This window comes from Amblyomma mixtum, chromosome 1 (genome assembly GCF_055824585.1).
Source record: "Amblyomma mixtum isolate Tamu chromosome 1, ASM5582458v1, whole genome shotgun sequence".
NCBI classification, from domain to species: Eukaryota; Metazoa; Arthropoda; class Arachnida; order Ixodida; family Ixodidae; genus Amblyomma; species Amblyomma mixtum.
Window position 1 is genome coordinate 167,057,685 of NC_143012.1, and position 22,397 is coordinate 167,080,081.

At 45.4% G+C, this 22,397-nt stretch overlaps 1 protein-coding gene across 1 annotated transcript in view; it reads right to left on the reverse strand.

Annotated features, from left to right (window-relative positions):
* Positions 1 to 22,397, reverse strand: part of LOC149369705 (uncharacterized) — a 58,971-nt gene that overhangs the window by 20,892 nt on the left and 15,682 nt on the right. Inside the window, exons 4-8 of the mRNA XM_089576163.1 lie at positions 21,824 to 22,188; positions 19,782 to 19,795; positions 17,021 to 17,031; positions 9,435 to 9,682; positions 5,776 to 6,116 (exon numbers count right to left, since the gene is read on the reverse strand). Of these exons, the coding sequence (XP_089432289.1) occupies positions 5,776 to 6,116; positions 9,435 to 9,682; positions 17,021 to 17,031; positions 19,782 to 19,795; positions 21,824 to 22,188 (979 nt within the window). The remainder of the gene's footprint in view (positions 1 to 5,775; positions 6,117 to 9,434; positions 9,683 to 17,020; positions 17,032 to 19,781; positions 19,796 to 21,823; positions 22,189 to 22,397) is intronic.

Below are 22,397 nucleotides of genomic sequence, written 5' to 3' on the forward strand. Positions count from 1 at the left end.
AGCAGTACTGCAACTTAACTGAAAAAGTTAAGAAGTTGAAATAAAAACGAAGACATTCTCATAGCGCAAACTTCTTTCTGAGTTAAAAACGACGCGCTATGCATTTTAATGTATTAATATGCAATTTGTATCGCATTACTATAGATAAGAATTGCGACATGTCTTCAGGCTCTACGTCTAGATGAAGCAGCCATCATTATCAAAAAATTTCAGACACATAAGCTCCGCTTTAAGGGTATCATGCGATGACGTTATTGGGTCCGTTTAGCAGACTGGTGTCCTCTTTTATTCTCACTTTACAGACACGGTCATCGTCTACTTTAAGTTAATTGATCGCGAGGAGCCCCCACAGCACTCCTAGCCCAGTGGCGCAGCCGTTAAGCCATGCACCACCGCCACGGCTCTCCCAAACACAGACACCTGTGGGACTCGTGAGATCCAGGTTGCTCACCACTAGCAACTTCTCGTGACCTGTCATTAACTGCCACGTGTCAAGGTTGGCAGGTGGCACAATCGGGACTATTTATCCGCAAGCTGCCTGCTTTCGAGGGGAACCCAATAAAAAAAAACGAAAATGAAACGAGTGTCTGCCCCATCATCATCGTGATCATCATCATCAGCCTGACTACACCCACTGCAGGGCAAAGCCTCTCCCATGTCTCTCCAATTAACCCTGTCCTTTGCCAGTTGCGGCCATTGTATCCCCGCAAACTTCTTAATCTTATCCGCCCACCTAACTTTCTTGCGTCCCCTGCTACGTTTTCCTTCCCTTGGAATCCACTCAGTTACCCTTAAGGACCAGCGGTTATCTTGCCTTCGCATTACACGACCTGCCCAAGCTCATTTCTTCCTCTTGATTTCAACTATAATGTCATTAACCCGCGTTTGTTCCCTCACCCACTTCGCCTTATTCCGATCTCTTAATGTTACACCTATCATTTTCCTTTCCACAGCTCGCTGTGTTGTCCTTAACTTAAGCTGACCCCTCTTTGTTAGCCTCCACGTTTCTGCCCGATAGTTGAGTACCGGTAAGATACAGCTGTTGTATACTTTTCTCATGAGGTATATTGGCCCCGTATGCAGCAGAAATCAGCGAGGCGCTTTCGCGCATTTCCCGCAAGCACGGTTTCAATACTGCGCGTACTTGAACGAGCAAGATACGGACTGAGCTTGTTAACGTAGAAGACTAGCTCCCTCGTGGGAGTTGCGAAATTTACGAAATTGAGGGATCTGGCTGTTCATCAGTCTCCATTGCCGAAACAAACAATTCATGAGTGAGACGCCTGAGAAAACACCGGAACGATGTCCGAAACGAAAAAGAAACAACGTCCAGGTAATCTCGTGGCCACTTTCTTCGCATGTTCGGCCACTGTATTATTTTTATTTTTGTTTTTTTGTTGCTTTAACGGCCCAAAGAAACCAAGGCTATGAGAGACGCCGTAGTGAAGGGCTCCGGAAAGTTTGACCATCTCAGTGCATGTTAGATAACCGCAGGTGGTCCAAATTTCCGAAGCCCTTCACTACGGCGTCTCTCATAGCCTGGGTCGCTTTGGGACGTTAAACCGACATAAAGGAAAAAAGAAAACCAACAAAGCCACTGAACATACGGAGATAAATGGCCACGCGACTAACTAGACGACAAGGAGATACTGACAACAGAAAAGAATGTATCATCTCCGCAAAACTTCGTGTCCCCCATCATCGAGACAAGGCCTAACACACTTGCCACCTGGCACCCTGTCTGTGCCAAGTCACTAAAAATTCTTCTCAGCGCTACAAGAAAAACCGAATATTTCCGGCAGTTGGCTTATTCTGAAAAAGAAAACCATAACACTCCGAAAGCGTCATACATTTTTTTGGACCATGGTCACTGAGCAGCGAACTTCAACCATTCCTGACCAGACGGTTGACTTCAAACCATCTATTTATTCCAAACTCAGCTGCACGGGTATAGCAGGCAGGTTGACGTGCACGACAGACTGCGGTTAGCTTGACAAACAAGCAATCAATTCACGGTAGTACTGAAGAGCAAAACAAATTTTGCCGACGATTGTGTTACTCCCTAATGCGAAATTGGAGCGCAGCTCAAAACTTGTTTCAGCTTTTCGATAGATTGAGGCAAACAACTCGAGCAAGACTTGTATTTGAAAACTTTAAAAGGGCGCAAACACACACGACCACAAAGTACAAGAGACGAGACACAAGCGCCGACTGTCAACTGATTTTTATTGGAGCAAGGGAACAACTTATATACACAGCAGCATACACAAGATAAGAAGTTGCGGAACGCACGTGCGAGCAAGAGACACTGCGGAAAAAAGATACGAAAAACCAAGCAAGGCGCTCAAGGGGTGAACAGATTAGTCGCACCTAAAAAACAGACCTCAGCGTTTAAGAGAGAAATCGAAAGCTTGCTAATGCAACTGTTGCCATATTTCATGATATGAAAGGCTTCCAAGCTGAGACGTGCCGTCTTATCAATGCTTTTGCCGAGAATCTTCGTCTCATGAAATCGGGCCACGCAACCACTGCAATTACTAATATGCGCAACTAAATGTGCGTACTTGTCTTTAAAATTCTTAACATTTCTTGAATGGTCCCCTAATCGATCATTGATGCAACGGCCGGTTTGGCCGACATACACCTTCCCGCACGTCAAGGGAATAGCGTAGACCACTCCCGTGGAACATGTCGCAAACCGATGCTTGTGATTAATTTGGCACCCACTCTTTTTCGGGCCACAGATGCGGGGGCATAGCCCTCCCAGCTTACTGGGTGCCGAAAACACAACCGGCACACCGTGCCTGTTGGCCACTTTTTTTAGGTTGTGAGTGGTCTTGTGTAGGTACGGCACAACCAAAGGTTTTTCGGCCTTTTCCCGATTACAACCGGTCATTCCTGTTCCATGCTTCAACTTCTGGAGGAGGGTCTCACAAACAGCAATCAAGATCGAAGAGGGGAACCCTGCCGCTAAAAGTCGGCTTATCTGATTAAGGAAGCTATTTTGCATTCGATGCGGGCACGACCTCCTGAGAGCAGATTCCATGCATTGCAAAGCTATCCCTCTCTTCACAGTCTTGGAATGCGCCGAGCTATATGGCAGCAGATCTTTTTTCGCTCGAGGGTAGTAAGACCAGCAAACGTGTGTTTCACAGAATGTTAGTTCGAGATCTAAAAACTGTAAAACAGATGAGTCAGGTAGTTCATGGGTAAAATTTAGCCCAAGTCCATATTTTTTGAAAGCTATTAAAACTTCACCTACTGTAGAGGGGTAGGTGAAGGTAGTCTGTTTTCTTAAAAGCACTAAAAAGTCGTCAACATATCTAAAAATCTTTAAAATCCTTCCCCCATTAAAATACTTATCTAAAACTTTGTCGACCTTAGCTAAAAAAATGTCACAAAGGATGGCAGCCACGCAGGACCCAATACAAATGCCATCGCGCTGCAAATAAGGCAGGTTGTCAAAAACAATAAAAGTTGACCTCAAGTAAAACTGCAAAAGATCAGTAAAACTCTCCACAGTCAAACCTGTTGCATTCTGGAAACACACGTCGCCGTTGGCTTCAATACAGTCTTTTACAGCCAGCATTAGCTCGCCTTGAGGCACGGAATAGAACAAATCTTCTACATCTACAGAGAAACCAAAACCAATATCGTCTGTGTTCTCAAGGAAAAGAGCCACATCTGCAGACTTTCTAATAAGGAAGGGGTCATCTAAAACAAGCATCTTTAGGTGCCTTTGCAAAAATTGGCTAACATTTCTCTGCCACGACCCTTCTTCACTAACAATAGTGCGGAAAGGTATTTCCGGCTTATGAGTCTTTGCTGTGAAAAATACATTTAGGTTGCTACCTCTGCTCTTATCAATGCTTTTGGCAAGGGAATCAAGATTCAAGCAGTTTCAAGCAGTTTCAAGCAAGATTCAAGCAGTTTTACTTGAGGTGAACTTTTATTGTTTTTGACAACCTGCCTTATTTGCAGCGCGATGGCATTTGTATTGGGTCCTGCGTGGCTCCCATCCTTTGTGACATTTTTTTAGCTAAGGTCGACAAAGTTTTAGATAAGTATTTTAATGGGGGAAGGATTTTAAATATTTTTAGATATGTTGACGACTTTTTAGTGCTTTTAAGAAAACAGACTACCTTCACCTACCCCTCTACAGTAGGTGAAGTTTTAATAGCTTTCAAAAAATATGGACTTGGGCTAAATTTTACCCCTGAACTACCTGACTCATCTGTTTTACAGTTTTGAGATCTCGAACTAACATTCTGTGAAACACATGTTTGCTGGTCTTACTACCCTCGAGCGAAAAAAGATCTGCTGCCATATAGCTCGGCGCATTCCAAGACTGTGAAGAGAGGGATAGCTTTGCAATGCATGGAATCTGCTCTCAGGAGGTCGTGCCCGCATCGAATGCAAAATAGCTTCCTTAATCAGATAAGCCGACTTTTAGCGGCAGGGTTCCCCTCTTCGATCTTGATTGCTGTTTGTGAGACCCTCCTCCAGAAGTTGAAGCATGGAACAGGAATGACCGGTTGTAATCGGGAAAAGGCCGAAAAACCTTTGGTTGTGCCGTACCTACACAAGACCACTCACAACCTAAAAAAAGTGGCCAACAGGCACGGTGTGCCGGTTGTGTTTTCGGCACCCAGTAAGCTGGGAGGGCTATGCCCCCGCATCTGTGGCCCGAAAAAGAGTGGGTGCCAAATTAATCACAAGCATCGGTTTGCGACATGTTCCACGGGAGTGGTCTACGCTATTCCCTTGACGTGCGGGAAGGTGTATGTCGGCCAAACCGGCCGTTGCATCAATGATCGATTAGGGGACCATTCAAGAAATGTTAAGAATTTTAAAGACAAGTACGCACATTTAGTTGCGCATATTAGTAATTGCAGTGGTTGCGTGGCCCGATTTCATGAGACGAAGATTCTCGGCAAAAGCATTGATAAGACGGCACGTCTCAGCTTGGAAGCCTTTCATATCATGAAATATGGCAACAGTTGCATTAGCAAGCCTTCGATATATCTCTTAAACGCTGAGGTCTGTTTTTTAGGTGCGACTAATCTGTTCACCCCTTGAGCGCCTTGCTTGGTTTTTCGTATCTTTTTTCCGCAGTGTCTCTTGCTCGCACGTGCGTTCCGCAACTTCTTATCTTGTGTATGCTGCTGTGTATATAAGTTGTTCCCTTGCTCCAATAAAAATCAGTTGACAGTCGGCGCTTGTGTCTCGTCTCTTGTACTTTGTGGTCGTGGGTGTTTGCGCCCTTTTAAAGTTTTCAAATATGAACCAACTTGCCCAAAAAGAAGTGTTAATGAAGACTTGTATGTACAATTACAGACTTGATATTTTTCACACATATCCCTTCAAGAAACACTCCACTAATAGTTCTTGCCACAGTTGGCATGATTCCAGAGCACAGACGGACACCGCGAGCACGGACGGACACCGCGAGCACGGACGGACACCGCGAGCACGGACGGACACCGCGAGCACGGACGGACACCACGAGCATGAGGCGTTAAAGGCTTTCGCCTTAAAACTTTAATCTGCACGTAAACCGGCGCAAAACAAATGCGGTCATAGCAAGACATAATTCGAGTTTTCAGGCAGCTGATAGCTCCTGTTATTTCAAGCCATTATCTACTGCACACATACAACAAGCAGAGTCAAGGCCATCGTACAGGAGGAAACTGGCAGAGACTGCACTGAGTGGCACCTATGAATATTGCGCACTCACAGATGATAACCATGCACCTCTCTTTCTGGGTTACTTACACTTTAAACTGAGCTCCTCGATGCTGTTGTTCAGAGTGATACCCTCAATTATAGAGTGCGCTTCAAAAGGCAATGCCGGAAAGCGTATGTCGAGTCGCCTGAGACTCCGTGTAAGGGGCAGGTAGGCTCTCAGCGCTGATGCGATCACTGGATCTCCGTCTCCCGCTCGGTGCATCACCTCAAGCGATGACAGATGATCCCCTCCACACTGGCACCTGAGTCGGCACGCTCCACGCAGTGATGTGAACATCCGGTTGATCGAGATACCAGGGCAGAGTTCCAATACAGAGCTGAACACGTTCACCAGCACCACCGACCACATATTTGTGTGTGCGCTCAACCTGGAATCACATGGCAGGCTTCAGGTCGTTGGAAACTTGTAGAAAGACATTGATTAAAGAACATGTCAGTCATAAAAAGGAAGACTGGATTCGTGCAGCGAGTATTTGTTAAACAGCCTTACGTGCTGTCACCGCCATATGAAACGCGAGCAAAACAATTTCAAAGGCAGCGAAATGCAGGGAGCTTACCTGAAGGAGCGTGACCACCACAGCAGTTGAATTTCAGCTCGATTGCGTGAAGACGACTGCGTTGAAATGTTATTGAACTGCACCTGTGCTTCGTTTTCAGCAGGTACTTCTGTGTTCTTGTTTTGTTAATGTCATTACTGTTATTCTTGTTGTTATTGTCATCTGTTTTACCTGCGCGTGTCGTTATGATGTTCGGAATTCATATCAGCCTCCTATATAAACACTAAACGGTGAACTAGTGGCTAAGCAACCGCCTCGCATGCTGAAGCGGCGAGGTTCGATACCCTGTGTCGCCGGCTCCCCACCCGCGATGAAATGGGTACAAGCTTAGCCCTGGCCTGGCGCTTGGCTTCTCTGTAGGGTGAAATACTTGGAAAATGGGGCTTCAGCCTCATCTTTGAATGGATTGTGGAGAAATGCATTTGCATTTTATTCAACTCAGATAATCTACCCATGAATGCATCCGTAGAACGACAGATTTTGCACCAAAATGTTTGCGAAACTTCTGCTGTTATTGACATACCAGTGAGCAGCGCTGGCAGCCGTTTACAGTGGGTAGAGGTTCTAAACGATATGTCGAGGAGCATATCCGCGGAAGAAAAAACGCAGGATTACAAGTGTTTAACCCGAATGTTTGAGCGCTACCTGCGGTGTGACAGCACAGAATTTTTCACGCTTATGAAGTGTTTTTTTTTGTTACAACGTCAGACAGCCAGACGTGAATCAGGACTTTCCCAAGACTGCAGTGATACCATGGAGAGGATTCGTGTGTGTTTCGAGCCAACTACCTTGCGAAGCCGAGGCGGGCGTCCAAGCCGCTCGGCCGCTCCTCATCTCCCATCATCGCTCCTTTCATCCTTTTCTCCTCTATCTCTTCCCTTAAAGCTGGGTAGGAGGCTTTCCATCTCTCAAATTCGCCACCCGTCGCCTTCATTCGCTTTCTCTCGCATAGAGGCATTTCCATCTATGCAGTTTTGTACGTTTAAACCGAGGAGACAAGCGGAACGTGACCGGTTGCGCTGCGTACGCCGAAGAGTACGGCTCGAAGCTGAGGAACGAGCGAATTTTAACGCTTTAGAGTCGCTAATGAGCATCACTATTATTTCACTTTAGTGGCAGAATTTTGGGAAGCTTTAGTTAGAGGATGAACGCGCTTTGAGGTTTTTACACGCAACTTTTCGGAACCCACCCATGCCACTCATCCAACTACACACTCTTACGACTTTGCTGTAATGTACCCTTTAACCATTGAACCAGTCGGCGTAGAAAAAGTAATCACATCACTGAAACTTTCATCTGCTCCTGGCTGTGACCTAATTAATCCAAAGTTTCTGAAAAACACTAACTCATATTGTTCCGTTATACTTTCAAAGATTTTTCAGCAATCACTTGACAAAGGTTCACTGCCTGCAGAATGGAACGTTGGGAAGGTGATACCACTCCACAAATCAGGTACAAAACATTGCCCACTTAACTATCGGCCCATTTCCTTAACCAGTATACCATGCAAAATTTTTGAACATATCCTCTTTTCTCAGATTCCCAACTTTTTAGAAGCGAACTAAATTTTTCACAATTTCAGCACGGCTTTCGCAAAACATACTCATGTGAAACCCAACTAGTCTCGTTCACGCATAAACTGCACCTAATACTTGATCACACTTGAGCAGCTGACTTAATATTTTTAGATTTTTCCAAAGCATTTGATAAGGTGTGTCCTAGTTTATTAATCTATAAATTGCATCAACTAAACCTTGATACCAAAATCCTGTACTGGCTTGAGGTTTTCCTGACTAACCGCTCACAGTTTGTCTCAGTTAATGACGTAACCTCGGAGCACTGTCCAGTTCACTCGGGTGTACCTCAAGGCTCTGTGCTTGGGCCCCTTTTATTTCTCATTTATATTAACGACTTACCTTCCTGCGTCTCCTCCCACATTTACCTTTTTGCTGATGACTGTGTAATTTTCACCGAAATAACTTGTGATGACGATGTAACCAGACTACAATCAGACCTTAACGCTGTTTCTGCATGGTGTAAGTTATGGTTAATGGAATTAAATGTTAACAAGTGTAAATTTATGCGTGTGTCAAGAAATGCTAATGAACTTCCTGTGTATTCTCGTAATAACGCACCTTTAGATCCGGTAACTACTTACAAGTATCTTGGCCTTCACATCATCTCTGATCTAACATGGGCCGTTCACATCGCGCATATAATATCCAATGCTAATCGAATGCTTGGCTACTTACGACGCAATTTTTCTGAAGCACCATCCTCTTTAAAATTACTCCTTTACAAAACTCTAACACGGCCCAAACTCGAATACGCCGCGTCAATTTGAGATCCCGGCCTAACAAACCTAACACAAGCTTTGGAAATGGTTCAGAACAACTCTACTCGCTTCATTCTTTCTAACTATACCAGAACAGCAAGCATCAGTGCCATGAAATCTAGCCTTAACCTACCATCCTTATCATCACGTCGCAAAAGTTTTCGCCTTTCCCTTTTTCGCAAGTTATTTTATCACCCGCAGTTTCATACCGAACTTATCTCACCCCCTCAGTACGTATCATCAAGACTAGATCACATTCATAAGGTTGGCATCCCTTTCTGCAGAACTAAAACTTTTTTCAGTCATTCCTACCACGCACATCGAATGAGTGGAATCACCTTCCTTCTTCGACGGCCACCATCACCGATCATCATTTATTCAAGAATGTCATAGCTAATATTGTTTAACTAGGATGTATTTTATACTGTGTTATTGTTTCTTTTCTTTCCCTGAACGCCTTAGCTAACAATGTATGTGTAGTAGTCATGTTTGTACTTTGCCTGTTTAATTAACTCCTGTTTGTTAAATTTCATTTTTTGTAACCACTCCCCTCTGTAATGCTTAATGGCCCTGAGTGTATAATAAATAAATAAATAAATAAATAAATAAATAAATACTACTTTCAATGCGATTGGACGCAATCAGGTCGGTGACAGACCGACAGACAAAGCAGTAAAAAAAGTGCACCCGTCGCAATTGCGGTCGTGTTTTTCATGTATGTACTTCTACCCTTTCTTTCTCAGACAATTAGGAAGCCACTTATGGAGAGCATAACTAACAGAGCGGTTACTCACATGCCAACGGTCAGCTTGGCCATGGAGCCCGCACGCACCAGCGCCTCGTATAAGGTAGGAAGTTTCCTGAGCTCAACCCGTGAAATGTGCAGCTCCTCGAGTGTGGCGCAGTTGAGAGCTGTGAGCAGGAGACGATGCATCTCTCTGGTGGAGAAGGTGAACTTGACGGCGAGCCGCCGCAACGACTTTGTCGCCGCGAGACCCCGCACCAAGTTCTGCACGTGCCAGCTCAACCGATCCGCATGCACCTGCGAGTGAACGAAAAACACCTGGTGTCACATAGTTCCTCGAATCTTAGCCCTAAAAGAATAAAAAAAAACTATTTAATGATTGTACTTCGCATTACGAATTTTATAGCTATTTTGCACGTTTCCAAAGAATACTTGTAACACTGACGTGGATTTAGAACGTGTTGTCTGGCTAGTTGGTTAAATACTTCAGACATGGTAGTTGCACAAAATACACACACACACAAGACAGGGTACGGGACGGGCGCAATCCCGTACCCTGCGCTCGTCCCGTACCCTACCTTGTGTGTGAGTGTGCTTCGCGCAACTACCATGTCTGATGTAGATCAAGAAGAACGTGGAAAAGCGGCCGTCGTACGATAATGAAAGCGGTTGTTGTGCGTTAAGTATGCTTGGGCGTTTGGCTACGAAGGTTCCGCGCGTTGAGGCACAGACGTAAAAACATAGGTCACACCTAATTACTATTAGATGTGACAGTACGACAGCATAAGAACCTTCCTGTGAGGTGTCATGCGCGACCACACGTACCATTCAAGTGGGGAGCGAGATTTCCGTCTTTCCCCTTTTGCACCTGCAAACCGTGGCAGACGTCCACCAAGCTTAGCAGCTGGCTCTTGCCACTTGCAAAAGCGTGATTTGTCACCCCACAAGTGGCAAAGTGTGACACTGCCGGTTGGTGCAGGGACATGGGGCTCTTGTGCAGTCGCCTATTAGCGGCACGCCACTCGTCCGTCGAACCGTTCAAAGCATTCTCCGTACAGCGTCGGGATGTATGCAGGGAGGCGCTTTGGATGTGCATTCGCGGGCTGTACTGCGGTGCGGCAGCCCTCTTCGGAATCAAGGCGTCACTGAAGCAGTAAGATTAGATGAAGTTTGTTGCGGGGCTTATGAAAACTGCAGTTCTGTATGATCTACGGCATGCAAATCCGCTACGACTGAGATGAAGAGATCAAGATTACGGGTTTCGGCGCTGACACACCTATATAACTGCAAATATCTGGGAATCTGGCCGAGGCTGCCTTCCCGGCGATCTTTTTGAAAACGTTGTCGAAGGGCTTCACCACACTGAATACTGGGCTGTGCTTGTAGAAGAGGAAGTAGTTGAATGTGTTTTTATCTCCCTTCCAACAGCACAAGAAACCGGTTCATTCGAGGTTGTGAGAAGGCCTTTGTAAGTCGCCTTCCTTTCAGCATACTTTCTGCAATGACCATCACATTCTGAAATTAATTACTTAATACCCAAAATGACATTCACGTGTTCTCAGTAGGAGATTTTAATTTACCAGATATTTTAATCAAATATGATAATGGTCCTCTTAAACAGCTTTCTTCAAAGCGCATCTATTAAATATCTGCGCCTACTTGCATCTAATCCGCTTGCTCAGGACGCCACGCGCAGTACTACAACTTTTTTTAGTGCCTTAGAGCTAATTTCCACCCATATTCTCAACTTATCTCCTTTTAAATATCCCAAAGTTATAAGTAACCACGCGCTTCTCATCCTCCTCATTGAGAAGCAAACTGTGTGTGGGGTTTACTGGCGTATAATCATGTAAGGCTATCATGCGCCAAGCTCAAGGCGTGGAAAAATTCGTTTTTGTGAGTTTGAAAATAAAGTGTATAAAAACGGTGGTGTAAAGCGCCTAAAAGTTATTTTTACTACGAAGTTGATGAAGGAAAAACTTTCTAGAAATGTCTGTTTGGAGAAGCTCTCAAAGGTTGGGTAACCTCCGCGGATATCCCCGGCTCTGCAAGAATCTCGAGGCTCCCAACAACTCAAATAAAGACCTCAGCCTCCTTCTCAGGTTTGAGAAAGTGGCCGAGGCGTATCATTCTAAGCAGAGAAGCACAGGCTCACAACATTAGAGTTTTTGAAGAATAGCGGATTCCCTTAAAAAGCTAAAATCATAAAACATACCAACAAGTGCATCTTCACATAAAATCAAAGCTGAATGAAATAGATTATGTTCTTTGTGAATTAAAGTGAAAAATGCCACGTGTCATTTTAGTGTCCGTCCGTTCACGCTCAAGGCCTCAGGAAAGGGGTGTTATCATTTTTTTTTTGTGACGCGAGGAGCGACCGGACTAATCTCGATTGATCGCAGCCATGAGGAGCTCCATCTACGTTTTTCTAGGTTACTGTAGATGATCTTGACCTGTTATCTCGAAGTTTCCTTGATGTCTTTAAATTGAGCGGTGCCGCGAGCGGCGGGCATTCGTAGTTCGACGACTGACGAGCACGTTTGTTGCTTACGCCGCCGCCGAGTGATTCAGTTCTTCTGCGGGCGCAAGTCAGCCCAAATAAAGACGTTCGTTTCCAAGACTAGTTGGTGTCTTCCTGACCTCTGGACTGCCGTCACTACAACGTGACAATATGTTCTTTGTGAGTTAAAGTGAAATTTTTTTCCTTAGTGATTCGAGTATTGTGCATGAGAATAATATGTGGTTGTGCATGAGAATAATATGTGTATTACGGCAAGTTCATGTCCGCATTTTAAGGCGGAAGCCTTTCATGCCTCATCGTTGTAAGCAGGGGTTGTCGATAGAAATGTCACGCTTTTCAATTGGTCGAAACGGTTGTGACGTCACAGTGCGAGAATTTCAAAGGGGGCAATTGTACTTTGGCTAGTAACCATGCAACCAATTAAAGGGATCGTATAGTGATGCTCCAAGTGGGACTAAGGTTAGTTAACTGCTTGATTAACCAATTAGCCTAATTAGCCTTTCTAGTCAGACCAGATAAATAAACAAAACCGCGTAGGAAATTGGCCGAGCTCGGGAATCGAACCCTGGTCTGCGGAGCGCGAGACGAGCACGCTACCACTCCGCCATGCCAGCTCAATGGTTTGGAATGAACAAAGGCGTGTGTAGTGAATACGGTGTCTTCGTCCATTCCCATCTTCCTCCCTTCCCCTTACGACGAGGTTTAGGTGTCCACCAAGATATGAGCGACAGATACATTTCCTTTCCTCAAAAACCAATTTACCGACGAGCAAGGCATACAGCCGAACGGGCGATGGCATTCAATGTACTCCCTGGCAGCGTTGCAAGACACTGTGGCGTTCCGCTCTTAGAGGCGAAGCTTAACACCTTAACCACACATCAGTGACACAAGCAGCAACACCACGCTTAAGGCTTTCGCCTCACCGCACTTTAGGTCAACAAAGTGCCGCCTGATTTTTCGCAAACAGGTTTGTTTTCTTTTGTAAGTAGGAGGTTGAGTGTGAGATTTGGGTGTCCAATACGAAGACTGCACGAAATAGCTTCCAGGAAACGTTCTTGGTGGGAGCATGACTTTCATTTTTCTATGAAAGGTTTTACTAAGTGCGGCTTATTACTACCTTCAATATTTCATTCAGACTGCCATTTATCTTTGAGTTTATACTGTATTAACTTCATGCAATCTTTGTAGGGAATGCTCATTTTCTTTATTTCTTTGTTCCGAGCTTTCGGCACGCAGTCCAGTCCAGTCGTCCGGTCCAGTCGCTGTCCAGTCGTTTTAGGTATGATGGTCTTGAACACTTATACGCCATGCGCTCACAATGTGAGCATGAACTTGCAAGACAGCGGTAGATGTGTAAAAGCGATGTCCCATCGGACCCCCAGTGCTTCCATGAGAGGACTGAGTATGTTCAAAATGCTGAGGCTTTAATTTTTGCGTTGCTTATATGTGGAAGGAATCTGATCTTTATGAAAAAGTTATCCTTAAAAATTTTTGTTCATCGTTTAGTGGTAGTGTGGGTTCAGTCTGTACTCCTCTTCGAAGTGAGAACAGAAGGGCTACTAACTTTTGCAAGGAAAACTACCCATTTATATCTGGCCATGTCGTCAGTTTATTTACGGTCAGTTGTATTTGTCTGTCGCATGAGGATACGCTAGAGAATCTGCAAGAATCTGGATGTAGTCCATGCAGACTGAGTACATGGTGGACATCAGAATTATTTTCGCCACGGAATTTATTTTTACTAAGAAGAGCGTAGCACCTAAAATGCACCTCTGCGGTACACCGTTCTCTTGAGTGAAGTTCCTTGAAAGTTTTGAACCGACAGGTACTTTAAATTAATGGTTGGACAAAAAGCCACTCAAACATTTGCAGCGCCCTGCAGCGGATGCCGAGGTCCCCAAGGTCACGTAGAATCCCAAACCTACACGTCGTTTATCATGCTTTCTTTATATCATGAAAGAACGCAAGGCAGTGCTGTCAATGTATAAATGCTTCTATGACTGTTTTCAAGGCAGAGAAGATTGTCAGTTGCAGAGCATGCCTTTTTAAAAAACCCACACTGATGTTTGTCAAGAAGTTCACGGGATTCCAGTACAAACGTTGACCTTACGTTCAGAACGCTTTTAAAATATTTAGAATGATAGAATAATAAATTTTTTCCAGGCCTATGGTATTTCTGCTGATGCCAATATCTTGTCAAAAAATTCAGTAGTGTTGACAGCGGGTTTAAAACGATAACCGAATCGCAATGAATTCCATCTGGGCCTAGAGCTGTGTGCTCACCGGAGCTGTCTGCAACCACCCTTGCGACGATTGAAAGGGCGGGAGTGAACGGGCGCCTGTTGCGCTATGTTCGGGTGATTTTAACCGGCGCACTTTGCGCGTGCTAGTAAGGGACGCGCTCTGCGAGCCTCGCCCAGCGGACCTCAGTGTGCCACAGGGCTCTGTCTTGTTGCCATTTCTGTTTAATGTGGCTACGTCGGTGGTGCCGGGCTGTATCCTTGCGGGTGCCCGGCACCGTGTGCACATGTTTATTTACGCAGATGACAATGTGCCAGGGATCACCGAGCAAGGCACTCTGCATGCGCGGGTGCCTAAAGGGACCGTGACCGCAATTGGCACCCATTTGCGCGGCCACGGTCTGCCGCTCTGTGCTGCGAAGTCCGTCGCCATGGCTTGAATTTCGCTCTTGTGCGATAGACCACCGCCGCTCTAACTGGACGGGACTTCGCTGCAGTGCAAATTCTCCGTTCGTTACCTGGATGTGGACATCGACGAACGCCTCTCCTTGCGCCCCGCGGAGACCAAAGCCGGAACCCAGATGGGGAGGACCACCGCCCCCGCACGCAGGCGCACCGATACAAGCAAGAGTATCTCACTACAAGCCGCGCTGCGAGTCTACAATGCCGCAGCCCTGGGGGCCGCTGTCTACACGTTTCCGCTCGCCAAGGTGCGCAAACAGAACTGCAAACCGCTCGATGTGCAACACCGCAAAACTGTGCGTTTATGCCTCGGCCTCCCCCTGAACTCGCAGTGCGCGGGGACACTGACCGAGGTGGACGCTTAGCTACGTCGACTGCAGGTCACGCGGTGGGCGTTGCACCACATCGGCAGAAAACACCGCGCCACTACCGGCGTTCTCGCATGGGAGCAGCGCTGCTGGAATACGAGCAGCTCACTAACGCCATGGCTTCAAATGGCCTGGGTTCGCACTGGCGTGCTGCTTCGGAGGTTCAAGTTCAACGAGACATCATCGGCATCGTGGGAAAGCGGACCCAGCAAACCATGAATATGCAGAGGATGTCCACTAATGGTCCTAACGTGCAATGTCTATTTATGATATCCTCTGCATATTGAGAGGACTATCCGATTCAGATATCAGTTAGTGGATATTCAGATGACATTCATACATGTTTTTCTTTCAGCACAGTGGAACATTTGGAAATGTGCAAACAGCTTACCAGAAAACACATTAAAATTATGTTGCCTTTAGATTTTAATTTTTCTTGCTTTCGCAATCTGAAGTTTTCAGGAATGAATTATTTAAGCAGTCAGCAATTACATGCTTTGATTTTATTTTATGCAAGCAAATGCATGTGCAGTACGATTATTTGAAGAAACTTCTCAAGTTAGACTGAAAGCCACAAACGCCGCGAATTTCAAACCAGAACCGTAACTAGAACTCTATTGAAATTAGGCAGCCCAACGGCCATGGGCATCATCATTAGCCGCGGCGGCCGCGAAGCGATGTTTTCTTGGTTCCTTTCAGCGTTCCTTTGCACATTTTATTTTTTCGCGTGTTCACATTTTCTTCGTTGTGGCGGCAAGCTTGTGCGCGTCGTATACCGTCCTGTGCCAGCATTGTGCAGTGTACTGGGGGACTACGTGAAGGACGGCAATAATGGTGAGTTTTTGCACACTTTTCTTTCAAACAAGTGTTAGTGTTCGTTTGTGCCATTGTGCAGTTTTCGTGCTGGCGATTTCACCAGCCGGTTTATCAGTTCGTGGAGGGCATAGACAGCTTAAAAATGCGTGGCGTTTAGTTAACTGGATTTGTGCCCGAAGCGGAGACATGGTACAGTAGTGGCGCGGGAATGCCTGTGGCGGCCGCCTGGCATGCTATGACCCTCACTACAAAGGTAGACAGTTTCCAGTCTCCGGCGGCTCAAGAAGACAGTTTTGGTAGATCTTCTGTTGGTGTAAAATTTGCTAACAGGTCCCCTTTCGTTGCTGCTCTTCTCTTCAAAACTAACTGGGCTTTGTTTTTAGTCAAGCTCTTCTGTTTAAATTTGCCTTTTGCGGTTTGACATTGCTTTTTCATCTTTGTGCTTTTAAAAAACCTTTGTGGGTTCTTTCTTACTTGAAATTTTCTCCTATTTCAGTTGTTGCTCACTTCATGATATTTGGTTCTTGACTATTTTTGTCTTTCAGCTTGTGGTTTCTATAACTTTTGCTGAAAATTTCTTTTTATTGCAGTGTGTCAATGCAAGTAGTGCTGTGAAAATTCTTGCTACTGTTCGTGTGCCCCAGTACGGGGTTACATTATATAAAATGAGAGTTGCAAATTGTAAACCTGTAATGCAACTGGGTGTGACCATTCTTCTCTCCTCTTCATTTTCAGGTATTTTGGAGAGCATGTTCAGAAAAGAGGCTGTCTGTATGTTGTCACTCACTAGGTGCATTTGATCCATCAAGACAAAGCGCTGGTATGCAACTGTTTTTCGTGCTTCATTCTTAGGTCATTAGTCATGACCTATGGAAAGCAAATAGCTTTCACCAAATATATTCTAGTTCTTCGTTAAAGACAGGCTAATTGCCAACTACTGCCACATCTTTCATCTTAACATAACACATAAAAATTCAAGCAATCACGTTTCACTTGCCTAATTAACTCCCTTGAGTTAAACCTGTTTTCTCACACGTCCCAACTTATGTCCACAAATGCTTTCATGAAGCACAATTTATAATGTTCGGTAGTGATTAACACACATTTATAGCTTCTGGGTCTGGAAAGATCTTTGATTTTAGACGTCTCCAAGGCAGGTTTCTATTTTAAACTCCAGGTTTCTACAATAAGACTAAGGCACCTCAACAATGACTATTTGGTTTTCTACAGGGTCGCCGACTTTCTAACTGCACATCATTTGACTGTTAATGCAACCAACTCTTATGGTGTTCCAATCCTTTCAGGCATGCATCAAGGATGTGCTTTAGAATGTTAACTCTTTCTGACCTGTATTAGCAGTTCATTTAGTGTTGTTTCTGCTTGTTTTTTGCTGCTGATTGTGTCATCTACTGCTTAATAACTGATGGTTCCGACACTGCATCACTTCAGACTGAATTCAGTAACGCTGTGTAACGCTTTCTCTAGAATGTGGAGCTTTTCTTTTTGTTACAAATTTATGAGCATTTCTCATAACCAGGTACCCTGTTCTTGTTATTTTTAAAAATAGTTGCCTTGACTTTCTGCATATAAGTACTTTAGCATGCATTATACAACTTTTAGCAAAAATTTATGGAAGTCCAACTAGTATTGCTTAAGTAATATCAAAATCTAATTGCATGCTGATGCATTTAGAAAACAATTTTCACAATGGCAATGAAAAAGTACGTTGTGAAGGTAAAGGATGCGCAATCAAATGACGAACCACGAAGAAAGACACAGGGACACACACAAGCGCTCGTCATTTGAGCAAGTTCGTCATTTGATTGCGCATCCTTTACCTTCAGCGCTTGTGTGTGTCCCTGTGTCTTTCTTCGTGGTTCGTCATTTGATTGCGCATCCTTTACCTTCACAACATCATGTACCAACTAGGCCCTACCCAAGTTTTGTTGAAAAAGTACGTGCCAGCCCATTCCAATTTTGTTCCCATCTGTGTTTCCTCATGCTGCATTCCCCGTTTATGATCTACCAACCAGACTTATTACAATATCGACCATTCACGGCTCTTTTTTCCATGTGTGCTTTCATACTGAATGTGTCCTATCGTTCTGCATAGATGCTGTTTGATCGAACAAGATGTTCTCAACAACACTGGCCGAGATAGAAGGAGTGGTAATAAATGGCTGCAGCATGTGTCCTGCAGGCAGAAGCAGCTGCAGGAAAGGCACGCAAAGAAAGCTGAGGCAAGTTGATTCCCTTATACCTTTTCTGAGCTTGAGACTGTTTTTGTGTGTACAGTGATGACCAAAAGTGCGCTTGTCTGCATAGACCTGGTATACCCAAAGGTTACATTCCACACCTCGTGTTATCCACTTTTATGGAGAAAGATACTTTTGATTTTTGTGAGCATTTGTGTGCACACTATTAGTTTTTTGGTTTGCTGCCTCATGTAGCCTAACATTTTTAGTCCCCTGGTACACAATTAGGTGCACTGCAAATTCACAAAGCTTGGAGCGTAGTCTGTGTAGCTTAAATTGTTTCATTTAAGGCTAATTAATTGAGCAGATAGAACGCTTTGTATACAACTGAAAGAGCAAATATATTTCACAAAATCGTAAGCTTGGCACTGTGACCTCCAATGTTTTGGTGATAGATTTTGGCCCTATAACTGATGCCATTTGTTTTTCTCAGAATTCGGTTTGATTTGGTTCATGGGATTTAACGTCAAAAAGCGACTGGCTATGAGGGACGCTGTGTGGAGGGCTGTGGATAATTTCGACCACTCAGGGTTCTTTTTACCATGCACTGCATTGCTACTCAGGCATCTTGCGTGCCTGTGCAGCACGCAAGGAGGCTACACAGGCACCTTGCATGCACACAGGCACAGCCTCCATAGCCGAGATCAAACCTTGGGTTGCCTGGCTCAGTAGTCGAGTGCCCTAACCACTGACTGGTTAGAGCCCATGCGCCCTTACATCACATCTGTCTTCAAAATGATTTGAAGATGCCTAGGGTGACAATTTCATAGATCTGGATTTAAAAAATTTTGTTTCCAACTTTTTAGCAGTTTCGATACCTAGAAAACGTTCGCCATTTGTGTCCTCTCTCCGCTGGAATAATAAGGACTGTTTTGAATCGGAGTTTGTTTTATGTGGTTTAACGTCCCAAAGCCACTCGGGCTATGAGGGATGCCGTCGCGAAGGGCTCTGGAAATTTCGACCACCTGGGGTTCTTTAACGTGCACTGACATCGCACAGCATACGATAAATGGCGCCTAAATGCAGTCACTTTCTGAAAAGTTCTCTGATTTAGTACAAATAGCACGTCATTGAAGGTTTTGATTCCTAGTTGCATTTGTATTCGCCTGTAGTGTCATTCTGGAGCTAATTTTTTACAAGCAGAAACTGCTTTAGCATGCACGTTTTTCTCCACAAAGTGCATTTTTTAGTTACTTGACTACTATTTAATACTATGTATTGTGCTCTATTATATTCACAGGCCACTCGAAATCAAGTGGGGACCTCTCCAGAGTAGTCGTCCGCCATTCCTCATTTTGCTGGATTGTGCCTGCACCTTGGCTTTGTCACAGTGGTGGGGTACCTGACTAGGTAATAAAGATACATAAGAATAATGGTGGTCTTGCCCAGTGCTTTGTTATATTGACACAGCATCATTACACTCAGCGTAGAACACCCGGCACCTCCCTCCACAACCCACAAAAATATCGGATGAATATCTATTCAGCGTCCTTTAAATATCTCAGTGACCATATGTGGCCAAAATATGGACATTATATAAACATCCACTGTTATCAAAATGAAGCTCATGGATATTCTGTGGACATAATATGAACTTGTGAGAATATTATATGGACATCTGATATTTTATAAATTATATTATATGGATATCCCCTGAACATTATTTGGTTGGCTGGGGAGTATTCCGCTCTTCTGCATTGCAGCAGACGGCCGGAGCCATCATGTGCGAGGAACTTCGAGACCACCTCCTGGTGTACGCCTACGGCTCCGTGGCGAGCAGAAGCTGCCCGCTCGCAGCAGCAGCGACCTTCCCACCCTGCGCCTGAACAGCCCACCAAGGCGGGGCTGTTGGGTATCCATTTGGGACTCAATGTGCTCAGCCGCCTGGAAACCGGAGACCACGGTTCCCCTCTGCTAGACGCAATACGCGCGCGCCCAGAACGCTTAGTGGAGCACGGTTGCGCCATTTGTGCACAGTGGGTAACCGGCAACTGAGGAATTGTGGACAACGCGCAAGCCGGCCAACTTGCGACCGCCGTACACTAGCTGCCTCCTAGCGACCTGCCTGTCGCATAGAGGACGTTCGAATGCCCATCTACAAACACCTCCGAAAGCAGCACCACGACCGGCGCATCGCACGAGGTAAGCGCATCGACAGCTTCAGTGGCCACTCCATGACACGACAAAGCGCGTGATGATCCTCAAGACATGTGCGACGAGTGTGGTGATTGTGGTGCGGTCAAAACACTAGGAGCACTTGCTCCTCTTCTGCACTGCGTTTGCGGAACCACTTAGTGACATGCTTACGGCGTACAGGGCGCACTGAAGTGCGCACACCAGAAGGGCTTGGCGTCTTGTCTCTGCTCTGCGTGTGCTACCTTCGGACGCTAAATTTACAGCTGGGCGCCCCCACACCAGCTCTTGTGTATAGTTATCCTAAAGCCCCTATAATGGGGCTTGAAGTTATCTGTGCGCATACGTTTTTTGTTTCTTTTTCCCCTCTCGTGACAGGACACGGCACGCGCGCGGCATCTAAATATTTACCTTGAGTGGCTGGCGTGTAACGTCCAAGCAAGAGTATGTGCGTGCGTCGGTTCCCCCACGCATAGACGACGTCCCCGCACGATGTTTCGGCGGAGTCCTCGCCGGCGCGCAAGGTGGACCCTGACTGGCCGCCCCCCCCCCCTGCCCCCCCCCCCCCTCCACACTAACCAAGCAATTTGCGCCTCCGCGAGCAGAGAACTTGGCAGTCACACATGTATTTTTGTACATTCTCTATTCGCAAATAGTGGATATTTCCTCCCTACCCCTATCCTTTATCGCTCCCCTTTCTTGCCCTCTTCCTGTCCTCTCCCAGTACTTTTACTCACGTTAGTCGCAGCTCATGTGCTTCATGTTTCAATGGCAGATGCCGCGGCTCGAAATATCTGTTCCTTCTATTGTTATTTTATTAATAAATAGCCCCTAATGGTTGGTTTGGCACTTACCGCAAGGAACAACGTTCCAAACAAGAAAGGTGGGAGGAATAAAAACAAAGAGGGAGATAATAGAGTGAATACATAAAAGTAGATACATAAGAAAATAATGGTAGTTAAACAAAGTGTACGTGCTAATTACCACTCTACAATATATTTGTGTTGCCATCTCGCTGAAGACAGAATCAGCTGTGTGCTGATCCCTGCGTAAAATAAGGGTGTAAAACCTTCTAATTCTTTGGTAGCACCGAGCGAGCGAGAATCAAACCAATGCTTGTACAACGGCGTGCAGAAAACCGATGTGGTGAAACAAGTGAGAATACTGCAGTGGGCCCAAATTCAATACGTTTGCAGCATATGTAACCACTCCGGATTTCCACAGCGCTGTACGAGCTTCTGTTGGATGATTGCGGATGGAGCACCTTTCGGGGGCAGTCACGAAAAGACCGGCTACTGAATTGTGGCAGCAAAAAGCTACTGGGTTGGCCTAATGTCCCTTCTAGTTACTAACCCGAATTTTAGTTAGAAATGTTGCGGATACAAAATTCACCACCGGCTTCCTTTTCAATTTTGTGTAGAAGCGCAAAGGCATTGGGAATAATGTTGCCTCTCACTACCAAGAAACGTAGAAGTTGAAGAGGTGCCAGGAATATTTCCTGTGAACTTGTCGCGCATCCATCCGGTCAAACGCAAATAAATTTAACTGCACACTAGAGAGGCTAAATATTCTATATTGTATAGGAAAATGACTGCCGCAGTACGAGGAAACCACGTCCACTTACTTGCATTCCATGCCGTTGCCTTATGGTCCACATGCTCTCCGCCAAGCTGACATCCTCGATGGTGTTGTTCTTGGCTAGGAGCTTGGAGAATGACTTTGCATCCACTGAATCTAAATCGAAGCCATCGACGCAAAGTTTTTTCACCTTTGTATTGGCCACCAGCGCCTCGAACAGCAAGTTTGCCTTGCGTCGATGAGAGCGGTGGCGACACAGTACGGTCAGCTCGGCTGGAGCCGATGGGTTGGCCAGCATCTGTTTGAAACTTGCGCCGTATTGGTGAACGGAAAAAGAGGCGTCCACAACGAGCATGGAGAGGCTGCTGTTGCTGGTGAGGGCACGCATAACCGCTCCTGGTAAATCGTCAGCGTGCACTGCAAGAGATCTCTGCAAATGGAGGACGGTTCGTGGCACTGGTTTAGTGGCAGTTGTAGTTAACGTGCGGTAATGGCAAGTGTTAGAAAAGAACAGTGATTTGCCCCTCCACGTAGTTAGCCAACGCTCTATAAAAGTGAAAAACATTCGTACTTCGAGTTTTAAAGAGTCCGATACAGTAATTAGAGATAAGCAGAATCTAGCAACAACTGCTGCAAATA